This window comes from Lynx rufus, unplaced genomic scaffold, assembly GCF_022079265.1.
Source record: "Lynx rufus isolate CCGP_SWC_20201006 ecotype Redwood Valley unplaced genomic scaffold, mLynRuf1.p SCAF_4, whole genome shotgun sequence".
In the NCBI taxonomy this organism is placed as follows: Eukaryota; Metazoa; Chordata; class Mammalia; order Carnivora; family Felidae; genus Lynx; species Lynx rufus.
Window position 1 is genome coordinate 55,706,031 of NW_025814856.1, and position 23,164 is coordinate 55,729,194.

The window sequence follows — 23,164 nt, forward strand, 5'->3', positions numbered from 1 at the left end:
GTGTAACCAGAAACCCCATACTCCGAGACTCCTGGATTCTGCCTTGTGCGTCTCTTCCATTGGCTCGCTTTGATTTGTATCCTTTTGCTGCAATAAAGCTGTGAAGATAAGCAAGACACTTTCTTGAGTTCTCTGAGTCATTCCAGAGAGTTACCGAAACTGAGGGTGGTCACAGGACCTCTGAGTTTGCAGCCGGCTGATCTGAAGTGTGCCCGCAGCGGAGACCAGCACGGTGGCCGAACCCGCCGTCCCTTCCAAAGGCGGAAGAAGTGGCATACACACGGAGAGAAAGGGCATTGTAGCTGAGGGGGAAGAAAGGAATGGGTTATGCGGTGAGGGAACCCTAGCATTCCACTTATCCAGCGTTACGTTAATATCTCAGGAGAGGCTTGGAGGGAGCGGTATGGTCTCTTAGCTCGATTATACCCGATGGGCAAAGCCAAGCCCTCTCCTGCCTCTGGAACCTGCCAAGGTCGAACGGAAGCTGCCAACCCGAGTGGGCCGACCTGGGAGACGTTTAGTCCTACAACACACAATGGGCTGGGCAAGGTGTCAGTGACAGCGTGGGACCCAGCCTTATCAGCCGGGCCTCACCCACCTGCTGGACACGCTGTAGCACCCGCACCGTGGGTGGGTTTCCACGCGGCATCGACGGCCCTGCGGGTGGCAACGCTGAGTTACAGCCTCCTCGGGATGGAGGAAAACAGCCGGGCTGAGCAACAGCTGAATCTGGCTAACCGCTAGCTCATTTCTGTGCTTCACAGCTCTGCACAAGCGTATCTTGAGGTACCAACGGCGGCAGATCAGGGGGTGAGAGAAGTAAGCTACACGCAGATGCCCAAACATGACCCCTCCGGGGGCTAGAATTCGGCTTACCTAAGGGCAGAGCCCTCAGCGCCTGGGAGGCGAGCTCTAGGCCCCTGGAATGTCCCGACAGGACTGGCTTGGCCTGGGGACGTGGGGCACTGGACAGTCTAACAATGTGACTCATAATGGGGGCTTTGGGGCAGGCCAGATGGCTCTGACCTCCAGGAAGGACTGGACACCAAAGGTCAGCCGTGCTGTCAGTATGACCAAGCTCCAAAAAAGTGCTGGACACCAACGGCTTCCTGGTTGGGAACACCCTGTGTGCGAACTGTCACCCATCACACCAGGAGAGGCACCCCTCCTGGGGATACGGACCCCTCCTACCCTATGCATCATTCCCCTTGGATGATTCTACCTCGTACCCCTTTGTCGTAACAAGGCTATCATCCTGGACTTGGAACTTCCCCGAGTTGTTCAGGTGAATTAATGAACCTGAGGGTGGTCATGGGGACCCCCAAGTCTGTGTCTGGCATCCTAAGCAAGAGCAGTCTTGTAGAGACAGTCCCTCAAACTATGGCTTGCTCCTCGCACTTGCTCCTCAAACTCCTCACAGACGTGGAATTCTAGAATCGCTGAACCTTAAAACCTCTAAAGTCAGAAGGAAATCTTGCTCTCCGAGACCCTCCGGGGGAGCCAGGCACCAAGTCAGATCCTGTGGGCGGGTCGCACAGCAGCCCCGCGAGGGAAAAAGTGCGGGCACTCCCCTCCACTGATGACGCAACTGCAGCCCAGAGGGGTGATGTCACTTCGAGGGTGCACAGGGAGTCTCCCTTGAGCTGGGGGAAGAAGACATAACCATGTAGGACAGGGCCAGCAGCCACCAGCCAGATGCTGCCCTAGCCCCTGCTGGTGTCCCTAACCTGCCTGTTGAGTGGGGGCCTGGCACCTGCCGGTCCCCACCTGCTAAGTGACTATGCCTGACACGGCCACTAGCCCTGGTTTCCCTTGAGGACGGAGCCAGTGAGGGGGGCAGGGAGGGGAGGAAAGGCCATGAGACAGTGAGGCCTCCCCGACAGGCTTACAGCAACCAGCTTTGAGGCCTGCTCATGCCCACTGTTGAAAACGTTTAAATAATCGCCACATCTTACATTGGAAGATTTTACATCAAAATGTGGTCTGGGAGCTTGCCTTGAAGAATGAGAACATCTCGCTGTGCAGTGGGGGTTCCCAGGTGGCAGCATGGCTGGAGCCGTGTGGCACATGCGTTCGCGCACACACACACACACACACACACACACACACACATACACACACACACAGACATGTGCACTGCTGTTCCGTGGCACAAGCCTTCCTTCCACTGCCAGGCACAGAGCACTGTGATTCTGTCTCTGCTGTTTCAATGCCGGCTGCCACCCACCTGCCACCCACCACATCTCGTTCAAGGCCCCTGGAGTCACACACTGCCTCCATCTGAAATCCGCTGGCTTAGAGAAAGAGCCAAGGGGGGCAGCAAAGGTGCATGTGGGGGACTCAGACCTGGGCCCAGACGCCCGGGTGGCCTTGGGCCTGTCTCTTCCCTTCTCAGCCCTCCTCCTCTGCCCCAGCCTCAAGGCCCCAGAAACCTACATGGGAGAAAAAAGATGAATTCTCATCTTGGGGTTCCTGTCCACATCCTCTGTCTGACCTGATGTTTTCAGGCCCCCGTGACCAGGACCAGTCCTGGAGTCTCCAGACGATATCCCGAGTGACAAACCAGCAGAGGTCCACATTTGGGGAAGGAGGAGGAAGAAAAGGAAGAGTAGAAAAATAAGAAGGATCCCATTTATACTGCGATCCCTTCACCCCCAAGGGAGCTCCTGGTTCGGGGCAAACTCCCTGAGTGAGGCCTCGAGGAAGGTCCTGATCAACAGACGCATGGGTCAGGCTAGGGAACCCTGAGACACGCAGATACGGTCGTCAAACGCAAACACTTTACAAAAAAAGTAAACTTTTTTCTTTTTTCACTTTATAACCCTTTGTTACTATTTGAATATATTTTTTTGCAATGTGCATGTACTACAATTCAACAAAACACTTAACATGGTTTTTTTTTTTTTTTTTTTAAAGTAAAGAGCAAGTCACAGTGGGATATGAAATGGAATATCAACTTTGGGGACAGGTCACCCAGCGAAGTCCAAACAACGCGTCGTGGCCGCTGTGTTTCCTCTTCAGTCACTGTTCGGCCTTTGGCCCTCTGACTCCACCCACAGAGCACCTACAGTGACCCTGAACTGCCCTCAAAGCTTCCTCCCTCGGGTTGGGGCACGGGAGAGGCCCAGGAATCCAGTAGGAATCGAGTCAGCAAAATTAAGTTAATTTACAGAGTTAGAGTAAAACCACCACCGTCACCCGGCCCCACACATGCGGTGTTCAGCAACCACGGAAAGGTGTGCACCGGCAGGGGGCGCACGGGTTGGTGCAGGGACACAGCAGGAGGATCCTGGGATTCCGTGGCCCCCGTGGGGCGCTCAGGCGGGCACAGGCGGGCAGGCGTCTCACAGGGCAAAGGTGGTAAAGAATATGTGCATCTTGGCCAGGAAGGTGGTGACGGAGCCCTGACGCCAGAGCTTCATCTCCACGTCCAGGGCGAAGTCCCGGGGTTCACGCACCAAGCGCTGCAGGTAGACGACGCCCGTGAAAGCATTGAGTGGGCGCGTGCCAAAGTAGCCCTCCTCGTTGCCCTTGGTGATGGTCAGGGAGATGGTGTCGCCTGCGAAGACGGGCACCGGGCTGATGCGGAAGATGTGTGCCGGCACGAGCAGACCCGTCTGGAAGTTGAGCTGGTAGTATGTGATGCGTGCCGGCGAGTTCTGGCACTCCAGGAAGTCACGGCATGTGGTGCGCTCGCACTTCCTGTGGGATGCACGGGGGCTCAGTCAGCGGGCCCGGGGGCTCGTGTGCGTCCGCGCCTTCCCGCCCCTGACGTCGGACCATCCGCGACACGGCGCAGGCCTCAGACGCGGGCTTGAGGGCCGGCCAGCCCCGGCTACCGAGTCACCTTACCTCTCTGGGCCTCAGTTTCCTCATCTGTAAGACGGGCTATTAGCCCGTGGTCTCGCCAGCTGGCTGGGCTGAGTTAATAAACGTGCAGGGCTTCACGATAGGCCTGGCACGGTGTGTTAGCAGCCCTCGGTCATGCGTGTGTCCCCCACTTGCCTTCTTCCTCCCTCCCTTCATTCTTACCCACCTTCGTCTGCCTTGTTTGCACTCGCACGCTTGCCATTTGCACAGATTCCTTCCCCGGGCACAGTGTTTTGATGGTTTTAATCATTTTCCAAATTCCTTTTCTTCTGCAACTGACTCTCCATTGGAGCCATTTCCTCTCCTCACTCGGAACGGCCTGCCCTTTTCCAGGGGAAGCCTCTCCGCAGACCGGGGCCAACGGCCCGCGTGGGGCTCCACCTCACCCCCGCCTGAGGAAGCCTGGAGGCTCGGCCAAGCCACGCAACAGTGACAATGGGGGATGAGCCTCCACCAAAGCCACCGGGGGCCTCGATTTCTGAGCACAGCACCCCTCTGTCCCTTCCTGACTCTCGGAGCCACTAAATCACCGTCTACAAGCTCACTGCTTCCAAAACGGACACTGCTCAGGCGCCAGGCCCCAGCAAGCAGCTGTACAGGATCCTCTGAGCAGAGGTCCCCAACCGGTGAAGCGCGACAGGCACCACGACAACCACCACGTCACCAGCCACAAGTGATTGAGGCCACAACTCACCGCCGTCTTTCCTCATCTCAGACGCGTGCCTGCCCCCAGGTGGCGCTGCTCTCATCCCCACGTTGCAGAAGGGGCCACCAAGACCCACAGAAGGGAGGCTACCTGTCCAGGCCGCCCCAGCCACACTCCCCTAAATGTCCCAGCGCGCATGCACGTGGATGCTACGGTGTATGTGGTGCCGAAAAACGGCAAACTGCCAGCAGGGCAGCCGGGAATCATGAACGCATCCATACTGCTCGTGGCGTGCCGCACGCACAGACGTGAGACAGCTAAGAGGGAGAAACTTGTGCCAGGCTAAGAGGGAAGGTGGACACGCTCAGCAGCCATGAGATTTGGCTGCAAGGGGGGGGGGAGGGGCAAGAACTTTGGCCTTGCCCGCTTGTTGTTGAACTACTTTTTTTAAATGTGTATTCAGGGGCGCCTGGGTGGCGCAGTCGGTTGAGCGTCCGACTTCAGCCAGGTCACGATCTCGCGGTCCGTGAGTTCGAGCCCCGCGTCAGGCTCTGGGCTGATGGCTCAGAGCCTGGAGCCTGTTTCCGATTCTGTGTCTCCCTCTCTCTCTGCCCCTCCCCATTCATGCTCTGTCTCTCTCTGTCCCAAAAATTAATAAACGTTGAAAAAAAAAATTAAAAAAATAAAAAAATAAAAAAAATAAATGTGTATTCATTTTTGAGAGAGTGAGCACAAACAGAGAAGGGGCAGAGAGGAGGGGGAGAGAGGATCTGAAGTGGACTCTGAGCCTGTCAACACGGGGCTTGAACCCACAGACTGTGAGATCATGACCTGAGCCGAAGTTGGACACTCAACCAACTGAGCCACCCAGGTGCCCCTGTTGTTAAGATAGTTTTAAAAGCGGATGTCATGTTTGCAATTCTAAAAATGTACATCTGGAAAATACCTTACAAAGTAAAATAAAGTGGGAAACTGAATTATAGGAAAAACAAAAGCACTCTATGAGAACGTATGTTTAGTAAAGAAAGGACAAGAAAGGGGAGCCTGGGTGGCGCAGGCGGTTAAGCATCCAACTTCAGCTCAGGTCATGATCTCGCAGTTCATGAGTTCGAGCCCCACGTTGGGCTCTGTGCTGACAGCTCAGAGCCTGAAGCTGCTTCGGATTCTATGTCTCCCTCACTCTCTGCCCCTTCCCTGTTCATACACACTCTCTCTCAAAAATAAATAAAACGTTAAAATTAAAAAAAAAAGGGGGGACAGGAAGTATGGCAAAATGCCAAGAAGTTATCAACAAGAAGTGTGGTCACCGGTCCGTAAGATGGTCCCGGGTGTCCCGCCTCCTGATGGTCATGCCTCGCGTGGTCCCTCCTCAGGGTACCCACCTCTCACAGTGGCGAGCTGTGTGGCCAGCGGCAGAAGGGATGGTATGTCACTTCTAACATTAGATTAGGCTACAAAGGGCTGTCACCTGCTCTCCTGATGACCCGTGCCAAGGGAGGCCACATCACAAGCAGCCTCATGGAGAGGCCCACGCGGGGAGGAGCTGAGGCCTGCTGCCCACAGCCACGTGAGCGAGCAGCAGGGTCCTGCAGCCCCAGTCAAGCCTTCAGATGACGCGGCTCCACGAGACTTTGAGCTGCAACCACCCAGCTAAGCTGCTGCTGGCTTCCTGACCCTAACAGTCATTTGTCTGTAAAGAGGCTGAGTGTTGGGATAATGCATTACACAACAGCAACTCGTGTGTGTGTGTGTGTGTGTGTGTGTGTGTGCATGCACGCACACGCAGGAGCAGAGATTTTCCGCGAGTTTTCTTCCCTTTGCTCTCCACACCCTGAGCAAGGTGCTTCTAACTTGTACCACGTGTGGTCAGTTAGACCACAGACCCAGTGGCTGGGGCCTGTGAGGAGCAGGAGGGGCAGAGGCAGGCGCCACGGCCTCTCCCCCAGACAGCACGAGACGGGTGCGGGGGTCCCGGGCCTGGGGCCGGGCGGGGGCACTCACGTTTCGGAGACGCGGACGTAGTTCGGAGGGCACTCGAAGCGCAGGCAGCGGAAGCCGCCCCGGATGTTATAGCAGGTCTCGGCCTCAGAGCAGTTGTGGGTGCCCAGCGCACACTCGTCCAGGTCTGGGGGGTGGGGGAGAGGAGGGTGAGGAGTGGGGTCCCCCGGCCAGGGGCAGGAGTCCACACCACCCTGGCCCACGCTGCAGGCCCGGGTCTCAGGGCAGCTCATCCCAACTGTAAGCACACAGCTCCCAGACCACCCTATGCCACACGTACCCACCCAGGGGCCGAGGACCCTGTTCTAAAAACAATCATTTGTGTCTCCTGAGGGCTTCCCATGCTCCCGGAATAAGAACCTAGTCCCTTCATGGACACCACAGGCCGCTCTGGCCCTTCTCCGTCAGAGCTTCTCTCCTTCTCCTTAGGCTGCAGCCCTATGGGACTTGTCTGGGCCGCTCCAACACCCTGACCCCTATCCCACCGCAGGGGCTTTGCATATGCCGTTCCCACTACTGGAACTTTCCCCACATCTTCCCATGGCTGGCTCCTTCTCATCTCTTGGGTCTCAGCTCAGGGCCACCCCCTGCAGGATACCCTCCCCGTCCACCCTATAGTGGTCCCCTCCCATTTCATTCTCCTTCTACTTCCTGTCCTGCTCTGAAACACACTACTTAGTATGTCCTGTGTCCAGCCTTCCCCTCCTCAGTGTGAGCTCCAGAAGGCCAGGGGTGTGTGTCCCTCTTGGTCCTGTGGTGTCCCCAGCATCCAGCAGGGTGCCTGGGACACAGCAGGTGCTCCACACATACGGCCAGATGGAAGTCAGGGACCCCCCATCCCTTGTAAATACAGACTCAAAGATGCACGGCAACGAATGCCCCCCCCCACACCGCACAGACGTGCTCACACTCCCTGCGTGCACACACACAAACAGGCAGATGGCTGAGCACACCCATATGCTCACGCATACCCACACAGATACACAGAATCACAGCCACAGGCATACGAGGAGGGCCCTTTCAGGATGCTGAAATACACACACGCACACACACACGCACACACGTATGGATACGTATCTGACAAATGCTCAGAGAAACACCCATGGGTGTGTGTGTGTGCACGCATGTTGCACAGGCAACCTGTAAGTCAAGTAGGATAAAATAAATGGGTTCCAGAGACCCCGTCCGTGAAGACCAGCTGCTCAGCTCAGACAGCGTGGCCCCTGGAGGCCCCACAAGGGCTGCCCCTGGGGTGAGGAGCAGAGTTCCTGTCAGTAGCTTCCCTGGGAAGCTTCTGGTTTCTTTCTCCAATCCTCCACACTGATCCAGTTTAGGGGTTTCTCCTCACTCAATCCTCATGCCAGGCCTGTGGGGTGAGGGTCGTGGGCCTCCCCAGACACAGGAGGGGCACAGCCTTGCTCAAGGTCGCAGAGCAGTCAGCAGGCAGCTGGGGCCGGAAGCCAGGGGTCCAAATGCGATGCCACGCGGTGGCAGTTACAACAACGGCAGCCAAGCTGCATCTGGAGTCTGCCGCCTGGCGTCCATCCGATGCTTGAGGCCCTGCTGCACTCACTCACTTGTCCCCACAACCCCACGAGGCAGGAACGGTGTCACTTCCCACCCTCACGTGTGCTCAGGGTTCAGGGCTCGAACCCCCAACCCGTCCCAGACTCCAGGCTGTGGGCCACCACCCCCTGTGGCGACAGATCAGCTGACATTCATTCACCTCTCCAAGCCTCCCTCCCTTTCCTCCTATGCAAACTGGGTCACGATCCCCATTTCCCAGGGTGGCGCAAAGGCGAGTGAGAGAAAACAGGGCAGGAGTCAGTGGGACCAGGATGGGCGTGGTTGTCGTCCTAATGGTTCATTAACTGAATCCACATGAAAGGAGGGCCTTCTGCTCTTCCCCCTTTGGCCCCAGCTATGCTTGGGCAGCCCACAATGGGAGCAGGAAGTCCTGACCCGAGCTTGGGCAGGGGTGTGGCGGGAAGCAGGAGGGAGCTGCTTCTTGCTGTCTGCCCACCCAGTGCTGATGGAGATGCCTAGAAGTGAGCAGGAGGAGCGCCAAGGGTCAGCACCACTGCAGCCTGGCCTCACCACGCTCACAGGAAGCTACCAAGGACTTCCCTGTGAGCCTGGGGTTGCCGCCCCTCAGTGCTTCCAGGCCCCTCGTATCTGCGGGGCCCTTGACCCTGGAGCCTCTCTCGGAGAGGTCAGGCCAAAGGGAGAGCTGGACAAGGCCATATACCCAGGGGGTGTATGTACACACACACACACACACACACACACATCTATACTGGCATAATGAGACTGGAAAAAATGCATCTAAGTATCAGGAGTAGTTGCCTCTCCATTCAGGTGAGTGGTTGAATGTTCAGTAAGCACCTACTGTGTGCCGGGCACTGCCCTACATGCCAAAGAACGAGTCACAGCCCCTCCTTCACAGAGCACGTTTCTAGAACACGCTGCCGAGTCTCAATTCCTTCACATTTTTCTGTCCTTTTTTTTTTTTTGACCACTGAAGAGAGGCAGGATTTACTGTGACATATTAACCAGCAGGTTCTGTTCTCCGCTGGCTGTGCTCCTATCCTCCCGCTGGAGCCGTGAGACCTCGGTGGTTGGCCTGAGTCACAACAGGACCAGGGAGCACAAAGAGGGTCACCCCTTAGATCTGAAGGTCAGCGGGCTATAGATGTGGGTACCACTGGTGACTCAGGAAGTGGACATAACCAGGCAGAACCACCAACCCGCGCTCTGGCCCTGTCCAGCCTGTGACAGCATGGAGACTTTTCCAGCAAGAGAATCTGGAGGGGAAGCAAAGGCTATCACATGTGCAGTGGGGCTCCCGTCTCACCTGACCTCCTGGTGGAGGCTACAGATGTAGCAGGGACAGAAGAGAGGTGACCCGTGCCCTCCACCTTGCCCAGGTGGCTTGCCAGGCCTAGCTTTGGTGGCTTCAGGAAGTCCCAATGGAACCGAACTTATAATCATGACCTCCCAACTTAGAAGGAAGATTAGAGGTCACAGAACCTGGTCCCCATCCACGGAAGTAGCTGCAAACTACAAAAGCAGGTGACTGCCCACCTAGTCTGTACATCCCCAGTGACGGGAAGTCCCCCCTCCCCAGTCCCGTGTGGCCCTACCCAGCTCTGCATAGCTCCGGCTGGGACAGTGTCTTTCTGCATGCAAGCTTAGTAGACACAGCTGCCTGCGGATGGACATTACAACCCCTGAGCTACAACCCTGAGGCTGCTCTCCAGGTTCCTCACCCGCCTTTTAGGACCACCACTCAGGATGCCTGTCCCTGCCCCAGGAGAGGGCCCAGAGCTCAGCCCAAGCCTGGAAGACTAGCCTGAGCTGAGTCAAACAGAAGAAGACTGTCTCCTTCCTCATCCCGGGCACAGACCTCAGTTAACGTGGCCACCAGCGGCATCGGCCATTCCCTGTTTATGCACTAGGTGTCATAGCTCCAATCGCACAGCAAGCTGTGTAAGGCTTTCTGGGCCTGCTCAGAGCCTGCCCGAGGCACTGGTGGGGCAGGGACCCCTTGCTTACCCTTGCAGGACCTCCCATTGGCCGTCATGGCGTAGCCGTGCTCCGGGCATGCACACTGGTAGCTCCCTGGCACGTTGATACAGCGGAAGGTACAGAGGATGCCGGCTCCCTGAGCACACTCGTCAATGTCTGTCAGAGAGAGGTCAGCCCCTCGTGAAGCCCCTGTACCCGCAGGGCCCAGCCACTGACAGTCATTCTGGCCCTGCCACAGCCCCGGAGCCCAGGGGCCCATTTTACCAATGAGGACAACAGGGCACAGAGAGGGGGAAAGAGTTGCCAAAACCCACACAGCAAAACGGGACTCCCATTCCAGTGCTCACTCCCTGGGGCTGCTCCATCATTGCTGCTATCAGCGCAGGGCCGAGAAGTTACCAGGCACAGGCCTGGACAAGGTCTGTTAGCGCAGCCTCCGTCTCGCTGAAGCCAGGACCATCGCCGCCACTTTACGGCGGAGAAGCCTGAGGTCAGGGCTGGGGAGCTCCCGCCCCGGGTCACGCAGCTGAGCAGATCGCAGGGCTGAGTCCAGCTCTGATGTGACGCTAAAGCCTGTGTGTGTCCCGCGTGTCCCCGCCCAGCACGGAGCCTCTGGGGGCCCGCAGGGGAAGGCGTGCCAGTGGGTCAGGGGGCCCCCGGGCAGGGGAGGAGTACCTGTGCAGGTGTGCCCATCCTCGGCCAGCTGGTAGCCTTGACGACAATAGCACTGGTAGGAGCCATAGGTGTTGGTGCACTCCTGGCTGCAGCGCCGGGTCTCACACTCGTTCACGTCTGCAGGGAGACCGGCCTGTGGTCGAGGCACAGTCCTCCCGGCCCAGCAGTGAGGGCCAGGGCCCCAGCTGACCTGGAGCCTTAGCTTGGGAAGCCACTCGTTCCAGCCCCTCTCAGGGGCCAGTGGGGAACCAGAGACCCCGGAAAGGGCAAGGAGCCCACCGGGGGAATGCAGCCGAGGCAGGGGCGGGGCCGGGGCTTGCTGGCAGAGTCTCGGCCTGCTGCCTGGAGGAGGCAGCTACAGAAAGATGGGGCTCAGGTCTCCCGGGCGGGGAGTTAGATGCCGCCCTATGGAGAGCCCGTAGCGCCTGGGAGAGACGGCTCTGGGAAGTATCATCTATGCGCCAACCCCTCGAGGGCTGGGGCCTCGCCTGCCTGCCCTGATCCCCAGGCCTGCCACTGCATGGGGCTGGGGGGAAGGGTAAGAGCTGCACATATGGGCGTATGGGCCAAACGATGTGGCAGCCGACAAACGAGAGGTCAATTCGTGGCTCCGCTTGAACATCTGCACCCTGAGCTCCTTGAGGGCAGGGACGCGGCTTTCCCTCATCAACCAGGAACTGCTGAGCTCCTACAACATCCCGGGTCTGTGCTGAACTTGGGGACTTAGCCGGGAACAAGACGGACAAAACCTCCACTTTGCAGAGCTCATGCTCACACGTGTGCTGGTAAAGAAGGGGGAGGGGTCAACTAAATGAGTAAAATAACCAGTATGTCAGAAGGGGCAAATGCTGCGGGGAAAGAGCAGAGAAAGGGACAGGGAGTGTGTCTGGGAGGGCTGAAGCTCTGCAGGCATGTGGGCATCTGGGGGAAGTGTTCCAGGTAGAAGGCACAGTAAGAGCAAAGACCCTGGGGTGAGCGTCTGCCTGGTGCCCTCAAGGGACAGCAGCAAAGAAGCCAGCGTGGTCAGAGCAGAGTGAGCCAGGGGAGGGGAGCAGGAGAAGTCAGTCATGTGGAGCTTGGTCACACTTCCCCGCCCCTGGGCTGGCCCTGTCCCACGGGAGGGCCAGCCCAGGGGTCTCAAAAGGCTCTCCTGCCCAGGAGGGAGGTAAGAGCCCCTAAAATGGGAAGGGCTGGGGAAGACAGTGCCAGCTAACCATGGCTGGAGACCCACATCCCCTTCCCTCGCTGACCCCCTCACCGAGCCACCTCGGGTCTTCCCTCTGTCCCAGTCCTGCCAGGCCTGGTCCGGCCATGCCGCAAACACACATGGGAACAGCATGACAGTCCACACATGTGAGAACTTGGCCTCAGATGCCAGCCCGTGGGCAGGGTCCAGCCCGTTCACGTGCCTGGCTTAACTCACAGTGTGTCTTTGAAAGTTTAAATCCGGGGCGCCTGGCTGGCTGAGTCGGTTAAGCGTCTGATTTCAGCTCAGGTCATGATCTCATAGCTTGTGGGTTTGAGTCCCACATCGGGCTCTGTGCTGACAGCTCAGAGCCTGGAGCCTGCTTCAGATTCTATGTCTCCCCCTCTCTCTGCCCCTCCCCTGCTTGTTCTCTCTCTCTCTCAAAAATAAACATTAAAAAAATAATAATAATAAATTTAAAAAATAAGTTTAAATCCATTGTAACATGTAAAAACCCAGCAGATTTTACACAGATACCTAAATGTCTAGCATCTGGAAAACCAGGAAGATCGGGTCGCCCCAGACTGGTGCTGCTGGGTGGCACCATCCACAGGTGCCGTGCGGCTGCTGCTGTTTGGTGGCCGCTGGGCTCTCCGGGTGGCCAGGAACCCTGCCTCATGTTTCACTCACTTCTGTTCCTCGCCTGGACCCCCAGGCTGTGCGGTCATGACCAGGATCAGAACCCACGAAGGGGCAGAGGCTGGGCTGCCACCCGGGTCTGAAAGGAGCTGCTGTCCGGGGGGTACGGACGCCTCAGAAACCCACCCCTCTGGTCCGAGATGGCCGGGCCCTGGGCCCTCCAGGAGGGCCCACGGCAGGAAAGAGCCGGACCAGCTGAGGCCAGGGTGCGTTTGCAGAAGTAGGGAAGTGGCATGAGGTAGGGACGGGGTCTGTGAAGCTATGAGGCCAGGGCCCGGGCAAGATGGCTTTCCATGGTGGCTGTGCATCTGTGCGGGGTCGGAGGTCGGGGCCAGTGGTACCTTCGCAGCGCTTGCCATCGGCGGCCAGCAGGAAACCGGAGGCGCAGGAACAGCGGTAGGAGCCCAGGGTGTTCTCACACGTGTGCTGGCACAGGCGGCCGGGTGAGGTCCAGCACTCATTCACGTCTGCAGGCGAGCAGTGGGCAGGGCGTGGGTGTCCCGTGGCGACGGCAGGGGTGGCCCGGAGCCCGCTACCCCCACCCCCAGGTAGAAGAGGGGGCTGGGTGAGGACAGGGACACAGACACCCGGGAGGGACAGGGAGGAACCACGACAGGGAACGGCAGAGGCAAAAAGACCGGGGCAGACGAGAAAGGCAGCAAGGGTGTTGGAAGGAGGCTGCAGGCAGAGCCAGGGATGGAGACGGACACAGCAAGGGGCGAGAAAGGAGGGTGGCAGCGACCAAGACCGAGAGAAGCAGGGAGGACAGCAGCAAGGAGGCACCGCCGGGCAGGATGGCAGCAGGCGGTCCAGCCGGGGCCGCCCAGCGTGCCGGCAGAGCAGGGCGGAGGGAGGAGGAGGCCTGAGGGCCGGGCGGGGGCAGCCGGACCCCACGGGGGGGGGGGGCTCCCGGCCACCAGCGCCCACCTACCGACGCAGGCCCGGCCGAAGGCGTCCCGCTGGAAGCCAACTTTGCAGTCACAGCGGTAGGAGCCGGGGAGGTTGTGACACACCTGCCCCTCGCCGCACTGGTGCACGCCGGTCTCACACTCGTTCACGTCTGCCAGGGGAGGCGAGCAGGGCACCCTGAGGCCTCGGCTCTCCCTCTGCGAGGGCCTCCCACAGGCAGAGGAACCCTGGAAGGCCCAGGCTGGATGGGAGGCAGGGAGGGGGGAGGTTGGCCTCACCCACACACTTGGTCCCGTCCTGGCTGGCGTGGTAGCCTCGCCCACAGAGCAGCGGGTTCCTCTGGCACGTGTAGGAGCCCACGGTGTTGACGCAGCTAAAGCCTGGCCGACAGGGCTCGGACAGCGACGTACATTCGTTGATGTCTGCAGAAGCGGTGCGGGTGACGGGGGGCCTGGCACAGCTGAGTCCAGGGTCACACAGGGAGGTGGCCGGTGTGGGGCTCCAGACCAGCCCTGGATAGGGCTGCAGGCTCACACTGTCCCCGTCCCGTGTCCTATGACCCCAGGGCCTTTTCCTCCAAGAACCTCACCCGCTGGGTGCTTCCTACATTCTCACAGTTGCCCTGATGAAGCAGCTGAAGGCAGAGGTCCCCCTAGGACTTCGAGCTGAGTCCTAGGCTACCTACAGTAAGTTGTGCCCCTGCTCTGCATTTTCCCACCAAACCATCAAGCTCATCGTCCATCTCTCCCTCACACTCTGCCCTAGCCTCACTGTTTCCTCATCATCCCATGATGCCCCAGCCCACCACAGGGCCTTGGCACATGCTGCCCCCCCCCCCCACTCTCTGGCCAACACTGCCCTCAGATATTTTCAGGGCTGGCTTCCTCTCTTCCTCAGGTCCCTGCCCCAATGCCACCTCCAACCATTCTAGGTAGATGAGCCCGCCCCCCTTTTTAAGACTGTTTTCTCCACTTGCTTTATTATTTATCAAAGCACCTTTGAATAACTGCCACTTCTATAAATATGTTTGCCTATTCAGTCTCTCCTTCTCCAAAATGTCTCATTAAAGTGCCAGAACTCCCTGGAGCACCTGGGCGGCCCAGTCAGTTAAGTGTCTGACTCTTGATTTCGGCTCATGATCTTGCAGTTGTGGGATCGAACCCTGTGCTGGGCTCCGTGCTGAGTGTGGAGCTTGCTTGGGATTCTCTTTCTCTCTCTCTCCACACCCCCAACCCCTCTCCTGCTCATTCTCTCTCTCTCTCAAAATAAAATAAACTTAACAGGAGTGCCAGAACTCCCTGACATCTAGAACCAGGCACATAATAGGTGCTCCGAAAATGTTGTCAACGAACGAATCAGTGAGGAACTGTTGGCCATCGGGCAGACGCCTCCCCACCTTGCCCTGACCCCGGCTGGGTATCCCAGGGCAGATCACAGGGACCTTCTTGTGCCCACGACCCTGCAGTGACCCTGTGACATTGCTAGGGTCACACAGTGAGGAGCTGTAAAGGCAGTGCCCCAGAAAGGCGTGTGACAGAGCCACACTCTCACACACCCCCGGTTTCCGTCCACACCCAGCGGCCGGCCTTGCACACCTGCCCGCCTTCCCACCTCTCTATCTGCATCTTTCACCCCGCCCCACCCCCACATGGTTGAGCACAGCCTTGGCCATGCCCGCACCAGACGCCGTCAGTCCCGCGGGGGCTCTGGCGCCCTGCCTCTGGGCCAGACGCACTCAGGAGCCCTGGGGGAGGTGAGGCTGCCGGCCAGCAGCTGTGCGGACGGAGTCGGAGAGTGTGAGATCTCAGACCCATGCAAGGACAACCAGGCCACCGTATGCAGGCCTTAACCCAGGAGTGCGGCACGAAATCAGCCCGTCCTTTCGCCTCATCCGCCGCCTCACTAGCATTCTCTACAAATAGAAACTGTAGCGAGTATCACATATAGCAGAGAGAGTAACGTTTTGTGGCGTCTGTGTTCCGGCCGCATGTAAATGTGTCTCTACCAAGTCAAGATATAAAAATATTCCCTGCGGCTAGCTAGGCTAAAAGAATCTGAGACGCACTCATGCCCACAGATGGGTAAGCAGAGGCCACAAGACAAGGAGCTCAGCCAAGGTCAGACAGCTCGGGATAGTAAGCGTTCTGATTACCAAGTGCCTCCTGGGGCACGGACATGCCTATTCACGGGTAGGGACGCCGAGGCTGGGAGAGGGGACGAGCATCCGCAGGGAGGCCCCAACGCCCCCTCCCAGAGACCGCCCTCCCCCCGCCCCGCCCCTGGGCCCTGCTCACCCACGCAGTTGCCCTCGGGGTCCTGAAGGAAGCCATCCATGCAGCGCGGCCGTGCCTGGCAGTAGAAGGAGCCCTTGGTGTTCTGGCACGTGAAGCCCGCCTGGCAATTGTGTTTGCCCAGCTCACACTCGTCCACATCTGCCACGCAGAGGCGGGGTGTCAGGGCTCAGCGGGGTGGGGGCGGGGGGGGGGGGCTGGCAGGCCCCTGTCCGTACTCCCCACCGTGACCTTGACGACGACATCGCCACACTGACCGAGCTCCTCTGCAGTACCAGGCACTGTCCCAAGCACTCCGAGATGGATTTATTTACGCGACGCTCGCAACAAGCCTAGGAAGCAGGTGCTGTGACAAACCCCATCCTCGACAGGGGGGACTGAGGCACACACACGGTTGGAGCACTCGGCGGCACTGGGCTGGGCCCTGCTGCACACTTCCCGGGGCCGGCAGAAAGGAGTGTGAGCGCTCATGCTCAAGGGCCTGTGTCCAGGCCTCTCTGGAGGCGGTGCGGCCGATGGAGCCACACCCAGACAGCTCCGAGCAGGTCACCGAGGGCCCCTCACCTCTGCACGGCACTCCACTGTTTACAAAGCACTGGCACTGCCCTTTGCCTCACGCTCCCTGCAGCAGTCACACCAGGCCTCCTTCACAGACGAGGAAACGGAGACGGGATGCAGGAGGGCCACACACACGCTCAGCCGCGGGGCGGACGCTCGCTCAGGTTTGCCGCTGACTGCCAGACCAGTGCCTGCGTGTGTGTCTGTCTGTGCTCCTGCCACCTGTCCGTCCTTGCCTCCATCCACCCCCTGTCTGGTTTCCAAGGCCTCCACCACTTTGTCACAGCAGCCCAGTCTCTGGGAGGCCCTGCACGGGGTTCCAGGCACCCGGATGTGAACCAGGCACGGCCGCCTTTCAGGGACCACCACATGCCTGCGGAGGCAGCCCCTCCACAGACTAGAGTGGCTAAGAAGGAGGTGGCCAGCACCTCGAGGCGACAGAGCGGCAGCGGGCGTGGGACACGTCCAGGGTGGCGGTGCCCCTTGCCAGGCGTCGGCGTTCTCGGGTTGGGGGTGCCGAGGGGACGGGGCTCATCTCTCATCCCCCCTCCCAGCTGCCCCCACCCCCAGCTCAGGGCCGGACACGGAGCTTGCTAAGCCCCCCACCCACCCACCCCTGCCCCGAGCTCACGCCCGACTCTGGGCCACTCCTCATCCACGGTTTCCGGGTTTGCAACAATTACGCACCTCTGTAGGTCTTACCTCTTTGGTGACATCCTCCTGGACATTTTTAGTTAGAAAAAAAACCATGCTTCCCATCACCTGTGAAACAGGCTCTCAACCCCCTCCCTAATGGGGCCTGCCAACCCCACCCCCATCCTTCCACACTCCCAGCCTGCCTGTAACCCCGAGACTTTCCGTTCTTTGACCATGCCAAGATCTCCCCTGTCCCCAAAGGCCTCACACTCGCTGTTCCCTCTGCCTGGAGCCCCATGACTCCACGTCTGGGTTCCTCGGACATCACCTCCGTGGGAGGCCTCTCTGGACCCCCACCGAAGGGAGCACCCAGCCCACAGACACTCCTGCCCCCCCATTTGCTTGTGCAGCCTCTGTCTCCCTCATCAGGGGGTGACAGAGAAGGACACCGTGCCCCAGCAGCTCAGGATGTATCTGTTCAAATGGTTCAAGGAAAATTCTCCCTCTTCTTAGGAGACTAGAATTTTCCAGTGGAAGGCACACGAGTGAGCCTTCTGTGGAGCTCTACCCCAACGTACAAACAGGGGAACAACTCCACACCAAGACACCAGCAAAGGTCGCAAGCCCAGGAGCACACTCTGGCTCCCCACCACCAGCCTCAGATGCCCCAACCCTGCCCCAAACACTGTCATCCGTGGGGGCTTCCCACAGGCAAGAAACCCAAGTGCTTGGGGCCTGCCAGAGGGAGAAGGCTCTGGGCAGAGTGAGGGTGGGGCCAGGGGCAGGGCACGGCAGGGGTGGGGTGTCCAGCCTGCCCTCCTCACCTGCGCACTCGCCGTCCTGGAAGGCGTAGCCGGGCTCACAGGTGAGAGCCTTGTAGCAGTGGAAGGAGCCCACGGTGTTCACGCAGTGCTCTCCCCGGCTGCACGTGTGCAGGTCTGCCACACACTCGTTGATGTCTGCGGGGGGAGGGGCCGTCAGGGGCCATGGGGTGGCGGCAGGACCTTGCCCTGGCTCGGCCAGCCCTGCCCTCGAGGCCTCAAGGTGCTCACCACCCAGAGACTCACACGTGGTTGGTGTCCACCTGTCTGTGCATCCATTCATTCAACAAAGATTTATCAAGCATCTGCTGTGCCAACAAGCATTGTTCCTGGCACCAGATCACATCCATCAGTGACTAAGACAGACACAGCCCTGGCGGAGGCCCAACAGATAAATACACAAAGTAGGGAGGGGGGTGGTCACGAGTGCTGTGGAAAAGACAGAGCAGGGCCAAGGAAGTAAGGAGTGCGTAGGGGCAGCAGGGAGGTCAGGGAGGGATCATCCGACAAGAGGGCCTTGGAGCAAGTGTCTGAAGGGGTGACAGAATGAGCCAAGCAGACATTCCTGGCAGAGAGGACAATGGACGCCAGGGCCCCGAGGAGGGAGCCTGCCAGGCAGATTGAAGGACAGGCCAGGAGGGGGTGTGGCTGCAGGGGAAAGAAGAGAAGAGAGTGTTTGGAGATGGCAGAGCAAATGGGAGCCACGGAGGGTTCCGGCAGAGGACTGGAACGGCCTCGCTCATTTGTAACAGGGTCCCCTGGCTGGGTGGGAATGCTCCGGGGGGGCAGAGGGGGGAGCGTGGAGGCTGTTAGGACAGAAGATGGATGCTGGGGTTCAGACCACCACCCACGGAGGTGAGGAGAAGCCAGCCGTTTCCGGAAATGCAGTGAAGGTAGAACCGACTGGATCCACTGATGGATGAGACGGAGGTGAGCAAGAAAGAGGAGCTGAGAGGCAGGGGTGCCAGCCCTGGCGATGGGGACGGCTTTGAGAACCAGGCTGGCAGGGAAGGTCAGAGCCTGTGGACACATTGCATTCGAGTGTCAAGAGGCAGCCAGGCACACACGTGAGTTCACTGAAGGGGTCTGAGCGGAGACACTAACCGGGGAGTGGTCAGTCGCTGAGGTCACCCAGGGCACAGGACACAGAAGAGGCCAAGAACCCACTTGGGATGAGCAAGTGGGAAGGGGAGAAGCCGGTGACGGTGTGCAAAGGGAGGGCAGGACACTGGAGAGTCAGCCAGAAACTGCCCCAGGCCTGGCGCTCTGGATGACGGCCGGCCCAGTGCCTGCCGCCTCCACGCTCCAGCAGGCAGGGAGGTGCCCCAGTCGTTCGCTGATGCGTTCCTCCCTTCACACACAGTAACCAGCATCTATCCTGTGCCAGGTGGCCAAGCAGGGGCGTTGGCCACAGCGCCTGCCCTCAAGGGAACTGCCAGCCTGCCGTGGGGACGGGACAGGGAGGAGAGATGCTGGGGAGAAAAGCGATAGGCTCGGAGCCCTGGCCTGTCAGAGTCACTTCTCGGGGGCAGCGACAGGTGAGCTAATTCCACGAGGATGCTGGAGACCAGGTGGAAGGGGGCAGAGCAGGGCAGTGAGGCAAGAGACTCCCCCAGCCTCACAGGTGAGCCAAATGGCATACGGGCCAGGCTGACCGTGAGACTTCAGTGGGGGTGGGGAGGTGGGAAAGGGAGAGTTTGGGGCCAGCAGTTTCCAAGGAAGGCTTGGCTGGGCAAGATGAAGACTTCTGATTCACAGGATGGATGGACAGGGGAGGTATGTTCCCACGACCCCAGAAACGCCAGAGTCCCAACAGCCTGGGAGGAATCATGGTAACAAATAAAAGCAGCCGGTGCTCAGTGAGGTTCACTAGGGGCCTGGCGGTTTACAGATGCAGCTTCACAAACAAAGACATAGGTCTCCCAGAGGGGCTGTGACCGGACCAGTCACACAGCCTGCACGTGGCAGCAGCAAAAACGGAACCCAGAGCACCCAGCCTAGAGCTGCGCCCTTTCCACGCTGCTGTGGGAGAGGCCCCAGAACCCTCCCATCATCTAGCAGCACGGCCCATCTGGGACACTTTTCCCAGGGGCCAAGATGGTCCTCAAAGGGCTGGGCACAAAAGGCAAACAGCAGAAATTGCACGTCCAGCAGGAGTCTTCTGAACCTGGCCCCACCCGATCCCACTGTGGCTTCCATACCTCCGGTGATGGGGGGCTCACTACCTATGCAGGCTGCCTCAGCGTGACACATTTGTTGACATAACAATGACGTCAAATACCAGGACATTCTTCACACAGACAATCTCTACAGTGACTAAGGTGGATGTTATCACTATCTCATTTCACGGATGAAGAAACAGGCTCAGAGAGCTGAACTGATTTGTCTGAGGTCTTACAACAGGAAAGCTCAGAGCCAGGATTTGAACCCACACAGTCTGGCCGCAGAGGCCATACTCTTCATCCGCGTGTGAATCTCCCATGTCACCAGCCAGGGTTCGTGAGCACGCGTGGAGCAAACAGATGACCGGCAGAAGACATCGGTACCCATTTGTGCATGAATAAATGATGGAAAGACCAAGTGCTAACAGATGGTAAGACGAGCAGGTCAGTGGAACAAGAGGAAGGACAGGAGACGCCCATGTGTCTGTGCAGAATGAGCAAGGAGGGAGACACGAAAGAATGAGAATGTGAGCTCATAAATTTTGCTGAATGAAATACACCTTTGCTCTTCTAGTCCCAGAACCTGTTTTCTGGCTACCTGGTGACCCCTTGTACTGCAAGATCTTCTGTCCAGGCCACCAGGGGAGCCCGCACACCCAGGCACAGCACGGGCATCCTGGGAGGGGTGCTTGCAGGCCTGGGCAGGATCCGCCTTCCCAGACATACACACACAGACACGACCCAGACAGGAAGAGCCGCCCAGCCACTGACAAGCAGGTTCGGGAGGGCTCATGTTGTGCCGACGGCTGGGGGGCCAAGGGCAAACATGTCTGCAGCCGCCCCTCAGCCCAGCGCCGTGGGCCCATCTGCCCAGCGGCGGAGGGTGACGAAGAAGAGGACATGTCCAGGCTGGACATGGTCCCCAAGCACAAAGAAGACAGACGGGGCTCTGATCACGTGCCCTGGACGCGCTCTGCACTGCTCCTACCTGCACACTTGTGTTCAAGCTGTTCCTCCCACCCTGCATGCCCTTCCCGATTTCCAAGTCCCATCCATCCGTGGAGACCACTGCAAATGCCACCTTCTCCGGGAAGTGTGTCCAGATGCCACCAGGTGGAGTGACCTCTCCCTTTGCCTGTGCCTCTGCTGGAGCATTTCCAAGAGTCTGTCCTGAGTCCCTGCTACTTTGGGTCTATCTCTCTGTACAGGACCATCACGTTTCCTCCATGAAAATATCAGACCCCCACACTTGGTGCCCTCCCCACTCCCTGTGGGGCACACCTGAAGCCCTAGCCACTGGCCCACATGTGCACCAAGAGGCAGGAGGGGAGGGCCGTTACAGAGCACCGGCCCCACCCATGCTTGGGCCAGGAGCTGGGTACCACTCGGTACCACCCCCTGCCCAGTCCTCTGGCCCCAAGGTTAGAGGCAAGGAACCAGGCTCAGAGAGGGAGCTCCACTGTTCAGCGTCACACAGCAAATGAACACTGAGTGGGGGTGCAATGCTAGGTCTGCCAGACCCCAGCTCCATCCTTCCGCCTCTGGAGGGGATTCTAGTTGTACCTAAGGACAACCTCAGCAGCTGACATCACGTGCTCACGATGCCCCAGGTCTGGGCTCCGGCATGCACATGTCATATAATCTCCAAAAGAGCGTCAATGTCTCCTCTTTTCACAGATGATGAAACTGAGGCTTGGAGAAGGGAAGACATTTGTTCAAGGCCACAGAGCTACTAGGGGCTCCTGCTTCAAACCCAGGCCTCCCTGCCTCCAGACCCCACGGACCCCCATCCTGCTGCCTGGACGTGCGACCTCCTCATCGCAACGCCCCAGCCAAGTCACGCATCAACTACCTTTCTGACTCGCAGGCACGTATGTCCCTGAGGAAAGCAGCCTCCCAGTGGTGTCAGTAGAGAAGCGGGACAGGACACCAGGACAGACAGGGCATGGCACGGAGCAGGGGGGTGCCGGCCGTGCTGAGAGCTCATATGCAAAGGGCAGGCCCTTTAGCATGTGGCCACGGCATGGCCGCTTGGCGTGGAGCAGAGCAGAGAGCCGTGACAGTGGCGGCAGGCGGGGGCTCTCGCTTACCCACGCACTTCCTGTGCATGTTGAGAATAAAACCCTCAGCACAGAGCACCGTGTGGCTGACACAGTAGAAGGATCCCAAGGTGTTGACACAGAACTGTCGCAGGCTACAATCATGAGTACCCATCAGGCACTCGTCTTGGTCTAGGACAGCCGCAGGAGGGAAAACAGAAGGGCCATTAGAGAGGCGTGGAGCATTCAGTGACAGAGAGGGAAACTGAGTCCCAGGGAGAGGCAGGGACCTGCCCAGGGCCTCCCAGCGCATCAGTCGTACCTCTGGGCTTCGGGCCCAAGTCTGCGTTTGTACAGTCACGTGATATCAGAGTCAGAACCCCAGTAAGGACAGGTGGCAAGGTGAGGCTCAGAGAGGATGGCAGGGTGGGACCAGAGGCCGTCTCCCACCCAACTCCGGAAATATTCCACCTCCAGAGACAGCCAAAGGAGCCACACAATGGCAGGTGTTGCAAACTCGAGTGCCTAAGGGACCAGGCTGGCAACATATACAGGAGAAGGGGCCAAGAGGGGGGCTCTATGGGGCACTTTGGGGTCTGTGCTCTGTTCCACTGGGGGACCAGGACTGTGAACCCCTTGTGGGCAGAAGTTTGAAGAGAAACCTGAAATCTTGTCTTTTTTTTTTTTTTTTTTTTTTTTTTTTTTTTAAGTTCTTGAGTTTTCACGGTTGGTAACTTGCTTGATTATTTTAAACGGAGCAGAGCCCAGCAGGACTCCCCTGCAGGGCTGGCTGCACCACTCCAAATGCCACCTGTAACCTCTGGCCTGGACCCCACAGCCGTCACCACCAGGGGTCCTGCAGAGGCCTGGAGACACACAGACACTGGCTTGAGGCCTGACTGGGACCCAGAGGAGTCCCGACACAGGAGAGACACATTCCTCACATTTTCAGGGCCCTGAGAGATGGGGAGCAGGGCCCAGAGGGCACTTGAGATCTGCTCCTACTGCCTGGCCATGGGGTGGTTTCATCCACAGCAGAACACAGTCTTGGGATGACCTGGGTGGCTCAGTTGGTTGAGTGTCCAACTTCAGCTCAGGTCATGATCTCACAGTTGATAAGTTTGAGCCCCATGGACATCAGGCTTG

The 23,164-nt window shown here is 58.7% G+C and overlaps 1 protein-coding gene across 4 annotated transcripts in view; it reads right to left on the reverse strand.

Annotated features, from left to right (window-relative positions):
* Positions 1-2,780: 2,780 nt before the first annotated feature.
* Positions 2,781-23,164, reverse strand: part of FBLN2 (fibulin 2) — a 90,031-nt gene continuing 69,647 nt past the window's right edge. For 3 of the 4 annotated variants that reach the window (XM_047095486.1, XM_047095483.1, XM_047095484.1), the window contains 10 exons: positions 22,070-22,210; positions 17,821-17,955; positions 15,806-15,943; positions 13,790-13,933; positions 13,534-13,662; positions 12,944-13,069; positions 10,718-10,834; positions 10,070-10,198; positions 6,518-6,641; positions 2,781-3,702 (listed from right to left, as the gene is read on the reverse strand). In XM_047095486.1, the coding sequence (XP_046951442.1) occupies positions 3,345-3,702; positions 6,518-6,641; positions 10,070-10,198; positions 10,718-10,834; positions 12,944-13,069; positions 13,534-13,662; positions 13,790-13,933; positions 15,806-15,943; positions 17,821-17,955; positions 22,070-22,210 (1,541 nt within the window). In that variant the 3' untranslated portion in view covers positions 2,781-3,344. The remainder of the gene's footprint in view (positions 3,703-6,517; positions 6,642-10,069; positions 10,199-10,717; positions 10,835-12,943; positions 13,070-13,533; positions 13,663-13,789; positions 13,934-15,805; positions 15,944-17,820; positions 17,956-22,069; positions 22,211-23,164) is intronic. The other variant, XM_047095485.1, reaches the window with a different exon arrangement.